This window comes from Macaca thibetana, chromosome 6 (genome assembly GCF_024542745.1).
Source record: "Macaca thibetana thibetana isolate TM-01 chromosome 6, ASM2454274v1, whole genome shotgun sequence".
Taxonomy (NCBI): domain Eukaryota; kingdom Metazoa; phylum Chordata; class Mammalia; order Primates; family Cercopithecidae; genus Macaca; species Macaca thibetana.
In genome coordinates, this window is record NC_065583.1 from 48,876,743 (window position 1) to 48,889,890 (window position 13,148).

General features: G+C 46.1%; 2 protein-coding genes across 2 annotated transcripts in view; one reads left to right on the forward strand and one right to left on the reverse strand.

Annotated features, from left to right (window-relative positions):
• SEPTIN8 (septin 8) overlaps positions 1-13,148 on the forward strand; it is a 148,248-nt gene that overhangs the window by 79,480 nt on the left and 55,620 nt on the right. The window lies entirely within an intron of this gene.
• On the reverse strand, positions 1,543-4,692 carry SOWAHA (sosondowah ankyrin repeat domain family member A). Its single transcript, XM_050792809.1, has one exon. The coding sequence runs from the start codon at positions 4,690-4,692 to the stop codon at positions 3,067-3,069; it is 1,626 nt and encodes a 541-aa protein (XP_050648766.1). The 3' UTR covers positions 1,543-3,066.

Below are 13,148 nucleotides of genomic sequence, written 5' to 3' on the forward strand. Positions count from 1 at the left end.
CACTCCAGCCTGGGCGACAGAGCGAGACTCCATCTCAAAAAAGAAAAAAACAAACAAAAAGCATGGTGATCATGTAAAGCAAATCCACAAATCAGAGCTATTTTGTTTTGGGATGCAGCCATTTACCCCCTGGAACTAACCTGGCACCCCACATTGGTGTTGCAGTTCATAAAGGGCTCTATCCACTATTCCATGTGCTCGTCCTTCCCCCACAGCCTGTGAAATAGGTACAGGAAGTCTTTTGTCCCATAGACAGGGAAGATGGAGTTTGGGTAGCTGGGTGACTTGCCCAAGGTCACTAAATGAGTAACCCTGCTTCCTGCAATAGGATAGCAGACAGTGTCATGAAAAAGAGCACCCAAAGGCTATTCCAGCTCTGCCACTCACTAGCTGTGAGGCCTGGACAAGTTACTTGTGACTTCTCTAGGCTTCAGTTTCCTCACTTTAAAATCAAGATACAAATAGTACATACCTTGTAAACTTGCGATTAATACCTGCAAAGTGTTTAGAATTGTGCCTGGCACTTAACCAGCACAGGTTATACAGTCTATGCATTACCCTGGATCTCCATTAGGTAAGTGAGACATGCTTAAGAACAACCTCCAACCTCCATTAAAGGACATGTAAAACTTTACTTAAAAGCTTGCTATGGATATGGCTCATAACCATCTACATCAACAATTAACTTCTCCCTCATTAAAAGGAGTGATTTCGTCCCTGTGACAATTCTTGTCCACTAAATTGCCTTCACAATTATTTTCTGTTAGCGTTGAAAATACCCTTCTAAAGGTGTGCCTCCTGCTAGGTGATATATGATTCTTAAACACTTTCCATATGCATATGAAACTATAATTTCCTATCGGCTTACCTTATAGTTGCAGAAAGCTTTGGCCTGCAAGGAAAAAACAGTGTTTTCTAACACCTGAACTTTACGTATATTGATCCTAAACTCTCGCTAAATGTTTTACTTCACTTGGAAGGCTTGCGGCACACTCTTCTGAAACACAAAGATTCTTCTGGCCGTTCAGATGACCTTCCTCTGATTTAAGTGTGCAATAAACATTAGTTATTGTTATTACTACTTTGCTGGTTTAAATGTTGTCTTTCTCAAGGCAGGTCATACCTGTGTCTATGACCTTTGTCTGAGGCCCTGTTTCAGTCAGGCGTCTCTTTTACCATGGAAAATCTCCAGTATTTTATTCTATTTTCTAGACTGTCAGGTACTCTGATTGCTATGATTGTGCCTCCCACAATTTTTCTGCAGAGGCAGAAGATTTAATTTGCATTTTAAAATAATTTATGCAGAGTTCCAGGCAAGGAAGGTGGGAAGGTCACATCAGGGCCCACATTTATCTACAGTTCTCCATTACGATATCCATGTGCGGTTGACTCCTTTGCAGAGCAATCCAACTTCTTTCAATAACAGAATGCTTGAAAGAGGCAGAAGAATGAAGGAAAGGAAATTAGATACAAAGCAAAGAAAAATACAATAGCAAAAACTGTAGAATTTTTAAGGGAAGTACATCACCACTCAAGCAGAAACAAAATGGAGGACTGTTTATTTCATTGCTCAATCAAAACATTCCATGAAAGACTGCCTTAAATAATTTCAAAGGCTTCACTGATACATATGGGGGTGGGGAGGGAAACTCCACTACCCTGTGCCACAAAACTATTTGATATAACTAATGACATGCAAACACAATTTGCAAAAGCAGAACATTATCACAATATGATATTTAAGAAATTGGTTGAGTAAATAGATTTCATAACTTTAAAAACAGAAAAAAATTACACTGTATTAAGCCTGGGAAATCTTGGCAATTATCTACAAACTTTCTCATTTACAGATAGGAACAAAGGCCCAGAGAAGTTAAGCCACTCATCCAAGCTCACCGAGCAGAGATTCTGCATTTGCTATTTTGGAATAAGCTGTCTGCTTTCAAATGTTTTTTTAAAATGGATATTACATACTTTTTGTTTGTACAGAACAGTCATATAAAATAGTTGCTCCTTAATTGTATCCATTACTATTTAATCGCTTATTTTTCTGTCATAATACTATGACTTTTTTTCTTTGAATATTCACCTATTGCACTGAAAGGCTCCACTGGATTTGAAAACCAGATTCAGAAACACAGCACCAAGGTGCAATTCACAAACCACAATTTTTAAAATTAAGTATTCATGCCAAATCAAAATAGTCACCCACAAGTACTAAACACATGTTTATATCTCATGATGAAGACAATCACAAATTAAAAGTATCTGCCAAAATGTCTCTTTTCTCTAAGTCACCTTTACTTTCAAGATGTACTTGTTTGCAAATATTTAACATTCACAGTACAACTGAAATTAGTTACATTCATAATGGTCACAATCGTTATTCTGTGTTCAAGACTCTCCAGAATCTTGATTGCCTAAAATGAGGTAGATAAACTTTTAAGTTTGTTGGTTGGGATTAATTTCCTTTAGATCTTGATAATCTATTTTTTAAATAGAATTCCAAAGTATTTAGCAAAAAAAATTGAAAAATGTCTAAGCACTTTGCCTAAAAAGTTGAAAAATATAATTTCAAAAGGTTATTATGAAAGTTGCTTTACCTCATTTCATTTTAAAAACAGAATAAATGCATCAAATTACAAAACCACCGCATATCTTAAAGCTGACAGCCTAACATCTTTCAACATTTAAACAGACCCTTGCTCTAGTTCTGGCTTGGGATTGTGTAGCTGCAGAGGCATCAGGTGAACGCATTCAGGGGCCAGACCAGCTGCTGCCCCTTAACCTTTGACCCTGGATTTCAAGTTCCCTCCAGAGTTCAGGCCTGTCTCCTGGAGTTCTTTATAGAAAGCTCTCACTGATTTCTCAAATCCCATCTCTGGAGATGGGTCATGCTTCAGAGAGAAGCTGGAAGTGCAGGCCCATCTGGGTAAAACAGGCTGCAGTGGACAAAGCTGGAAACAGAATGCGGCTCCAGGCGTTGACTGGGCTGCAGTCTTGGGCGGGTTTAGACTGCCAGGAGCAGGCCACGATAGATCAACCAGGTGGTAGTCCCAGGGACCTTCAGGTTGTTGGAGGCAAACTGGGCACTAGACCAGCTAAAGGCCCCGGAGTAGGTCGACGAGAGATTTCTGAGAAGGCTGGCAGACCACCGCGGATCTTTGTCTTTTTACGTGGAGCCATGGGCGACGCGCTCAAGAACTTACTGAAGGAGCTCGACTTCTTCAAGCCTCGGGCCAGGTCCTGGAGCATGAGGTCGTCGGCCAGGACGCCCAAAAATGCACTGGTGGTGGAACTGAGGATGGTGGCGGCCACCTGCACCGGGCGCCTGGCAGCAAGACTGCCACTTCCACCACCGGTCGCGTCTGGCTCCGTGGTGCTTCGCAGGCCTGGATCGCCAAGAAGGCGGCGCAACGCGTACGAGGAGCCAGGCCGCAGGTAATGGTAGGCGCGACGCCCGCTGTGGTCACGCACGTTCACCTGGGCACCCAAGCGCACCACCAGCAGCACAGCGGCGTCCTCGTGGCCGTGCAGCGCAGCCAGGTGCAGCGGCGTGTAACCGCCGTGGGAGCGCGCGTTCACGTCGACTGGCGCGCCACTGCGCCGCGCTACCTCCACCAGCTGCAGCGCCATCTCGCCGTCGCCGCTCTTGGCGGCCCAATGCAGGGCCGTGAAGCCAGACATGAAGTCGCGCTTGGCCGCCAGGCCACGGTCGCGCAGCAGCAGCCCGTGCAGCTGGTGGGTCCAGCGGCCCCCGGCCGTCCGCACGAGCCACTCGTGCTCTGACGGCTCCAGGGGCACGGCGGACGGCGGCGGCGCGGCGGGCACCTCCTCGGCGTCGGGGCTCAGCAGACGCGGGCCGGCGCGCGACAGGCGCCTCAGGTGCGGGGAGCGGCCCGGGCCCAGGCCGAGGCCCAGACCGGACTCTTCCACCGACAGCCGCCTCAGCAGCAGAGGGGAGCTCCGCGGGCTCGGCTCCTCCGACAGCTGCCGGCGCAGGCCCTGCTCCTCCGCCCGGATGCGGAGCGTGGCGGCGGCCGGGACGCAGCGCACGGGCAGCATACAGGGTTTCTGCTGCGACGGCCCTTTCGCTGCCCCGGGCCCGGGCTCCGGGTCTGGCGGATCAGAGCAGGGCGAGGCCGCCTCAGAAGAGGCCCTAGGCGGTGGGGCCGCGTCTGCGGAGGGTCCCTCGGGGGCCTGGGCTAGCTCGAGGGCTGGAAGCGGTGGGTCGGCGGACCGCTCCCCGGCCGGCCCCCGCGGAGTGTCCTGTGTCTCTGTTAGCGAACCCGGGTCCCCCGGCGGCTCCACCGGCCTCGGCACCGGGACCAAGGGCGGAGCTCCCGGGGCAGAGGCGTCGCCTGGCAAGACCACAGTGGGCTTCGACGGCTGGGCCGCTGCCCCCTGGGGGCCGAAGGGCGCGGGCTCGGGCTCTGGGGGCCGCGGCTTTTTCCTCAGCACCACGAACTTGACACCGTCGAGCTCCTTCACTACCGCCACGTTGTTGACGAACTGCTTAAAGCGGTCCCTGCGGGCGGCGCGGCCCCGCGGGTCGCCCGCATCGAGCAGTGGCTTGAAGCGGCTCAACAGCTCAGAGTTGCGCACCTTCCCGCCGTGCTCCTGCAGGAAGCCCAGCACCGCTGCCTGGCTCACCCCGGCGGCCGCAGCGGCGGCGGCGGCGGCCAGGGCCATGGTGGGGCCCTGGGTTCCTGGCTGTCGGGGCGGGTGGGCGCCGCGTCGCCGCGGGACGCACGGGAGCGGGGTTCCGGTAGGCGCGGCCGCGCTCACCTGGTGCCTTCCCCGCGGCTGGCCGGGCGTGTCCCCGAAGCTGGACCTTGGTCGCGCCGGTGCCACCGGGCCGGGGCGTCTCGGGGCGAAGGGCGCCAGGGACCGCGGGGAGCGCCCACCCCCAGCACCCTGCCGGGCCCCGGCCTTTGGGGTAGGTTTCTGCCTTTGCGTTCTGTCCAATGGGCGCCGGGTTCCATTCCCCGTGCCGCGCTCGCCTTACAGGTGACAGCTGCCCCCGCGATGCAGAGGGAACTGGAGCAGAAATTCCCGCCGCCCCCCTCCCGCCCCGGAATTAAAGGCGCAGCGCTCCAGCTCTGGTCCCGGTTGCTAGGTGGGTGTGTTCCCTAGGGACGCCGCGGTCCGCCAAGGAGGAATGGATTTTTATTCCTTTAATAAACATTTAACCACTGCAAAACACCGAGTGATGATTTCAGAGCAATCCTTTTTTTTTTTTTTTTAAAGGTCGTCAATACCGCTCCATTTTTTTTTTTAATTGCGTTTCATGCAGGAAAACGGCTTCATGCGATTTACGGCAAAACCAATTCACTCTGTGCGACAATGCACGTTACTCCAGGTTTAGAGAGACGTTTTCAAAATCAATTTTCTCATGGTAACATAATACATTTTCACGTAGGATTTGGGGTATAAAACCACAGGAAACATAAACATAACAGGAAAATATAAAGAAGGAAAAAATATCACCTGAAATTACCATTAACATTTTGAAATATCCTTTCCCTGTCTCCCATATGTGCATGTATATTTATGCTTTAAAATAAGAAAGCAATGCGGAGTCATGCTATGTTTTTAAACCTTCATTTGTTCCACAGATAGGTATTGAGCACATAGTTTGTGCCAGGACTTTTTTGTGTGTGTGCTAAGATGCATCAGTTAGCAAGACAGATTTAAACACCTGTGACCTAGTGGGGATCTTACGTTGGAGGAGAACAGAAGCATATGGTGAATTCGAAAACTATACGATATGCTAAATAAATGCTATGAAAAAAGCACAGCGGGGTAAAATGGATGAGAGGCAGGTTGCAGTTTTGGTCTGGGCAGTCAGGATAGTACTCATTGTGAAAGTGACATTTAAGCAAAGACTTGAAGGAGATCAGGGAGTTCTGTAGATGGGGAAGAGGTTTCTAGTTGAGGGAACTGCCTGGCAGAGGTAGAATCAGTTCCTTAATTAAAAATGCAGGCTGGGCATGATGGCTCACACCTCTAATCCCAGCACTTTTGTAGGCTGAGGTGGGCGGATGACCTGAGGTCAGGAGTTCGAGACCAGCCTGGCCATCATGGTGAAATCCGTCTCTACTTAAATATACAAAAATTAGCTGGTCGTGTTGGCACACGCCTGTAATTCCAGCTACTCCGGAGGCTGAGGCAGGTGAATCACTTGAACCCAGGAGGTGGAGGTTGCAATGAGCTGAGATCGCACTACTGCACTCCAGCCTGGTTGACAAGAGCAAACCCTGTCTCATAAATAAATAAATAATAAATAAATGCAGTACTACAAATATATATAACCAGAAGCAGCATATTGTAGTAGCTAAGAAAACAAAGACTCTGGAGTCAACATTCCACACTTGAATTCTGGCTCTACCTTGGGCAATGGCTTGACTTCTCTGTGCCTCAACTTTCTTGTCTGTAAAGGAATGATGAAAATCGTACTTACCTGCTCAGATGGTTGAAAGGATTAAGTGAGAAAATAAACACGAAAGACTTAGCGTAATGCTTGGCTTACAGTAATAACTCGAATTATTAGTAGTAATATAGTCACTACTATTAGTATTACTGAAAAAGAAAAGAGAAGACTAAAATGTGAAGGGTCCCCTTTCCCCAATCCAGTCCCCAGGGGACATTTCTGAATTCAGCCCTATCCCCAAGATGCAAACAATTTAAACATGCTCCCTTCACTTTATATTGTGAGCATTCCCTCCAATGACAATAGCTAGTCTTCAAAAACATACAACTTTTAATGATAGCATCAAATAAATGTAGTATTATACTTTGTTTTCTTATTCTTCATTGTTCATATTGTTTCTAGTTTTTAATTCTTATAAATGATGCTGTTGATATACAAGACTTTGTGCACCTTTCTGGGTAATTCCTTAGGATAGCCTCCGAGGAGTAGAATTAGTAGGGCATGCACCTTCATGCCCAACACCATCACACCCAGCTAATTTTTAATTTTTATTTTGCCCAAGTTTGTCTCAAACTCCTGGCCTCAAGTGAGCCTTCCACCTCAGCCTCCAAAGATTACAGGTGTGAGTCACTCCATCTAGCCTTGCCCCCCCTACCCTTTTTCTTTTCTCTCTTTTGAGATGGAGTTTCACTTTTGTTGCCCAAACTGGAGTGCAATGGCGCAATCTCGGCTCACTGCAACCTCCGCCTCCCAGGTTCAAGCGATTCTCCTGCCTCAGCCTCCCAAGTAACTGGGATTACAGGCACGTGCCACCACACCCAGCTAATTTTTTATTTTTAGTAGAGATGGAGTTTTGCCATGTTGACCAGGCTGGTATCAAACTCCTGACCTCATGTGATCCACCCACCTTGGCCTCCCAAGATGTTGGGATTATAGGCGTGAGCCACTGTGCCTGGCCTACCTTACCCATTCTTTAAACCCACCTCAAGGCCCACCCCTGTAAAGCCTTCTGCCTCAGGTGTATCATGCTCTACGTTCCTCAATAATTTATTTCAGCAAATATCTATTGGATATCTTTGGGTGCAAGGCTGTAAGCCAGATACTCTGGGAAGAAGACACAACCTCCCTTTGAAGAGCTTACTGCTTAGTGGAGAAGAGAAAAACATTAAATACAACTAATTATGTGACATAGCCAAATGAAATGAACGCTCCAGGTACTTACCAGAGCAAGTGGAGGGGTGGGGGTGAAGGGGTGGGGAAGGGTGGGGAAGAGGGAGGTCTGGAGCATCTCCAAGAGGCAGGCTATGAGAACAGGATAGGTGAAAGCTTGAAAGTGGGATTGTGGGCCGGGCGCAGTGGCTCATGCCCGTAATCCCAGCACTTTGGGAGGCCAAAGTGGTTGGATCATGAGGTCAGGAGATTGAGACCATTCTGGCTAACACGGTGAAACTCGGTCTCTACTAAAAATACAAAAAAATTAGCCAGGCGTGGTGGCGGGCACCTGTAGGCCTAGCTACTTGGGAGGCTGAGGCAGGAGAATGGTGTGAACCCAGGAGGCGGAGCTTGCAGTAAGCCAAGATAGTGCCACTGCACTCTAGACTGGGCAACAAAAAAGAAAGTGGGACTGTGAAGGCTGAATTCTGGGTAAGGAGTATCCAGTGTGTTTGAAGTTGAGGGTGTGTGCCAGGGATATAGAAAAATACAATGTTGGAAAAGTAATCTGGGGTGATGGGTGAAGGGCCTTAAATGGTAGTTTGGACTTTACCCTGTTTGCAGTAGAATGTCATTGAGAGCTTGCTTTCTTCTTTTTAAAAAGTGGCTTTATTTTCTGATTATAAATTAATAATAATGTTTTTTCCAATTCTCAATAGTTTCTAAAATATAAAAAAATATATCACATGTTAGAGAACCACTTGATATTTTTTAGTTTATGCTGTGAGGAGTTTTTCTCTGTACATCCATAGATATGTACACAACCATCTACACCATTTGGTACGCATGGGATTAGACTGCATGTTGCTAATAACCCACGTTGCTGTAGTCAAGGCTCTTGTGGCGAATGGGCGGAAGAGGGGACCCTGGAGAGGTAGTGGCAGGGTCCTGTGGAAGATGGTAGGGCTTACCAAGCTCGGACAGTGGATGGGGGCCAACGATACTTCAAAAACAGAACTTGCATTATATTGCCTTGTTTTCACTTTTAAAGTTATATTCCCTTTGTTGTAATTTTCATTTCAATAGCTATTTTTTATATTTTATTTTCCTAGCTTTTTCTGGGCCAATTGTTGTGTTCCTTGAAAAGTCATTTCCATGATCTCATAGGTGGTGAAGCCTCAACTTGGACTTTTGTTACCATCTCCTGTCTCCAAGAAGAGAGATGAGGGAGAGCACTCCTCTGTTAAAGATCATTATTGATTTATGTGGTTCGAACTAATTTTAACTATGATTGTAACCCCCCAATGGGTTTACCTTGCCTACTGCCTAGACAGAGCTGATTTATCAAGACAGGGGAATTGCAATGGAGAAAGAGTAATTCACACAGAGCTAGACTTATGCAAGAAGACCAGAGTTTCTTTATTACTCAGATCAGTCCCCCTGAGAATTTAGGGACTGGAGTTTTTAAGGATAATTTGGTGGGTAGGGGGCCAGTGAATTGGGAGTTCTGATTGGTCAGGTCAGAGATGAAATCACAGGGAGTTGAAGCTGTCCTCTTGCACTGAGTCAGTTCCTGAGTAGGGGCTACAAGACCAGATGAACCAGCTTACCAGTCTGGGTAGTGCCAGCTGATCCATCAAGTTCAGGGTCTGCAAAATGTCTCAAGAACTGATCTTAGGCTTCACAATAGTGACGTTATCCCCAGGGGCAATTTGGGGCGGTTTAGAATCTTGCAGCCTCCAGCTGCATGACTTCTAAACCATAATTTCTAATCTTTTGGCTAATTTGTTAGTTCTACAAAGGCAGTCTAGTTCATTTTGAGAAAGGGCTGCTACCGTCTTTGTTTCAAACTATAAATTATAAACTAAGTTTCTCCCAAAGTTAGTTTGGCCTATGCTCAGGAATGAACAAGGACAACTTGGAGGTTGGAGGCAAGATGGAGTTAGTAAGGTCAGATGTCTTTCACTGTCTCAGTTATAATTTTGCAATGGCAGTTTCATGATTGCTAAGAATAGACAAGGATCAAATACTGATTGAACAGGAATTGCTAGTACAAGCAGTTTATTGACAGTGCTTAACAGGCTTCAGGCTCTGAGTTACATAAAGAAATTTGGCCAAGGTCACAGTTAATTGGCTGAGCTCAAACTGGAACCCCAGGCTACCTGCCTATGCTCATTTACTGTGCAAAGTTAGGTCACTCATTATTTAAAATTGATATTCTGAATGTTTAATAAATAAAGTAGGGAAAAGCTCCTCACAAATGCCTCACTTAAACTTTTATTTATGCTTGTGCTTCTGAACATACTCTGCTTTAATATTTTAAGTGATAAGTTTATAGGTTGAGCAAACATTACAGTGAGGATGCCAATGACATCCAGTTCCTCAGGCTGTTTTTCAGTTTTGATGCCCTGTTGCCAGTGAGGCCAGAAAATCAATTCTTCCAGTGACCCAGGAGTTTGCCCACAACATTAGGAAAATCAAATATAAAATGTATATTTATAACAAAGGTAAAATTCCATAATGTGTCTTGAACATGGAGAATGAAATAGGAAGGTTATTTGTTCTTATCTTGGTATCTTAAATATGAAGCAGATCAGGGTAGAGGCCCTCTGTAATTCTTAAAGCTACAATATTTAAATATAAAATAAAATAATTTCATAATCTTATACTATGTTACATTATATTTATATTAAATATATAATTACATTTATATTATTATTATTACTTTTGAGACGAAGTCTCGCTCTTGTCCCCCAGGCTGGAGTGCGATGGCACGATCTTGGCTCACTGCAACCTCTGCCTCCTTGGTTCAAGTGATTCTCCTGCCTCAGCCTCCCGAGTAGCTGGGATTACAGGTGCCTGCCGACTGGATTTTTGTATTTTTAGTAGAGACAGGGTTTCCACCATGTTGTTCAGGCTGGTCTTGAACTCCTGGCCTCAGGTGATCTGTCCACCTCGGCCTCCCATAGTGCTGGGATTACAGGCATGGGCCATCACGCCTGGCCTCCTATTCTATTCTATTCTATTCTATTCTATTCTATTCTATTCTATTCCTTATTCCAATCCACACTACCCTCTGAACCCCATGCCTAGGCTCCGCCAAGAGCTGTAGCCGATGCTTAATGTTTGTGAATGTCTTCTCCCCTACCATGGCAGTGCAAGTTGGCTCCTTCCATTGGGTTTATCCATCGCAGCCTGCTACCTCTGCCCCCTGGTGTCTCAGCAATACATCATCATCTGTAAAGAAGAGTTCCTCCGGCCCTAGGAGGCAGGAGCTCCAGGGACTTGAGGGGGATGGGCTGCCCAGCAGTGGCTGTAAAGGGACTTTGCCCAGATATCAAGCTTTTGTGGTCACAACTTCCGGAACAAATCGTGCTTTGTTCTTGCTTCCAGTCCAGGGGAAGCAAGAGTGGCCTCTCTCATTCCTGCAGCTCGTTAAGCCCACTTCTTTCTAAGGTCAAAATAACTTTATTTCTAAATCTGAGTGAAAGTGTCAGCTCACGTGTTTCCGCCGTAGACTGAGTTTTTGACTCTGCGGTTCATTTTTCAGGCTGCTGCTTCTCTGATTGCTCAGACTATTGCTTGGTTGCTAAGTAGGGAGCCACAGGCCTGGTCCACGGAGACTTGGAAAGCTGTGTCCTGACTTCATGAATCTCCAGCAGTTGGTGCCCTTTGCTACCCGTCTTTAGTAACCCATTCAGTCCCTTGCATTCTCAGGTATGACGTGTTTTTTGTTTGTGGTTTTTTTGAGATGGAGTCTTGCTCTGTCGCCAGGGCGGAGTGCAGTGGCACAATCTCGGCTCACTGCAACCTCTGCCTCCTGAGTTCGAGCGATTCTCCTGCCTCAGCCTCCAAGTAGTTAGGACTATAGGCACGTACCACCATGCTGGGCTAATTTTTTGTATTTTAGTAGAGATGGGATTTTACCATGTTGGCCAGGATGGTCTTGAACTCCTGACCTCATGATCCGTCTGCCTCGGCCTCCCAAAGTGCTGGGATTATAGGCATAAGCCACTGTGCCTGGCCTGAGTTTTTATTTAAATGAGTCTACCTGCCCCCCTGCCCCTGGGACATTTGGGGGGTCAGTTTTTCTTTTTCTTTTTTTTTCTTTTAATGGGCAACACTTCATTCCATAAAATAGAATACGTGTTCCCTGGGGTCAGCTTTTCTTTCATGTGGGACAGTGTCTGAATGAGGAAGGGCCTAATCTGAGAGGCCTGCAAAATGTTGGTCTTTTATTGTTGTTGTTGTTATTGTTTGAGACAGAGTCTTGCTATGTTGCCTGGGCTTGTCTGGAACTGCTGGGCTAAAGTGATCCTCCTGCCTCAGCCTTCTGAGTTGCTGAGATGATAGGCACCTGTCCATGTGCCTGGCTCAAAGTGCTGTTTTTTTGTTTTTGTTTTTATACTTTAAGTTCTAGGGTACATGTGCACAACGTGCAGGTTTGTTACATAGGTATACATGTGTCATGTTGGTTTGCTGCACCCATTAACTCATCATTTACATTAGGTATTTCTACTAATCTAATGCTATCCCTCCTCCTGGCCCCCACCCTCTGACAGGCCCTGGTATGTGATGTTCCCTGTGTCTAAGTGTTCTCATTGTTCAGTTCCCACCTGTGAGTGAGGACATGCGGTGTTTGATTTTCTGTCCTTGTGATAGTTCACTCAGAATAATGGTTTCCAGCTTCATCCATGTCCCTGCAAAGGACATGAACTTTTTTATGGCTGCATAGTATTCCATGGTATATATGTGCCACATTTTCTTAATTCAGTCTATCATTGATGGACATTTGAGTTGGTTCCTAGTCTTTGCTATTGTGAATAGTGCCACAATAAACATACATGTGCATGTGTCTTTATAGTACCATGATTTATAATCCTTTGGGTATATACTCATTAATGGAATTGCTGGGTCAAATGGTATTTCTAGCTCTAGATCCTTGAGGAATTGCCACACTGTCTTCCACAATGGTTGAACTAGTTTACAGTCCCACCAACAGTGTAAAAGTGTTCCTATTTCTCCACATCCTCTCCAGCATCTGTTGTTTCCTGACTTTTTAATGATTGCCATTCTATCTGACGTGAGTTGGTATCTCATTGTGGTTTTGATATGCATTTCTCTGATGACCAGTGATGATGAGCATTTTTTCATGTGTCTGTTGGGTGCATAAATGTCTTCTTTTGAGAAGTGTCTGTTCATATCCTTTGCTCACTTTTTGATGGGGTTGTTTGTTTTTTTCTTATAAATTTGTCTAAGTTCTTTGTAGATTCTGGATATTAGCCCTTTGTCAGATGAGTAGATTGCAAAAATTTTCCCCATTCTGTAGGTTGCCTGTTCACTCTGGTGGTAGTTTCTTTTGCTGTGCAGAAGGTCTTTTGTTTAATTAGATCCCATTTGTCTATTTTGGTTTTTGTTGCCATTGCTTTCGGTGTTTTAGTCACGAAGTCCTTGCCCATGCCTATGACCTGAATAGTATTGCCTAAGTTTTCTTCTAGGGTTTTTATGGTTTTAGGTCTAACATTTAAGTCTTTAAGCCATCTTGAATTAATTTTTGTGTAAG

Bases quoted from the DNA above. Each gene is read 5' to 3' on its own strand.
- SOWAHA (XM_050792809.1), bottom strand. From the start codon at position 4,692: ATGGCCCTGGCCGCCGCCGCCGCCGCTGCGGCCGCCGGGGTGAGCCAG.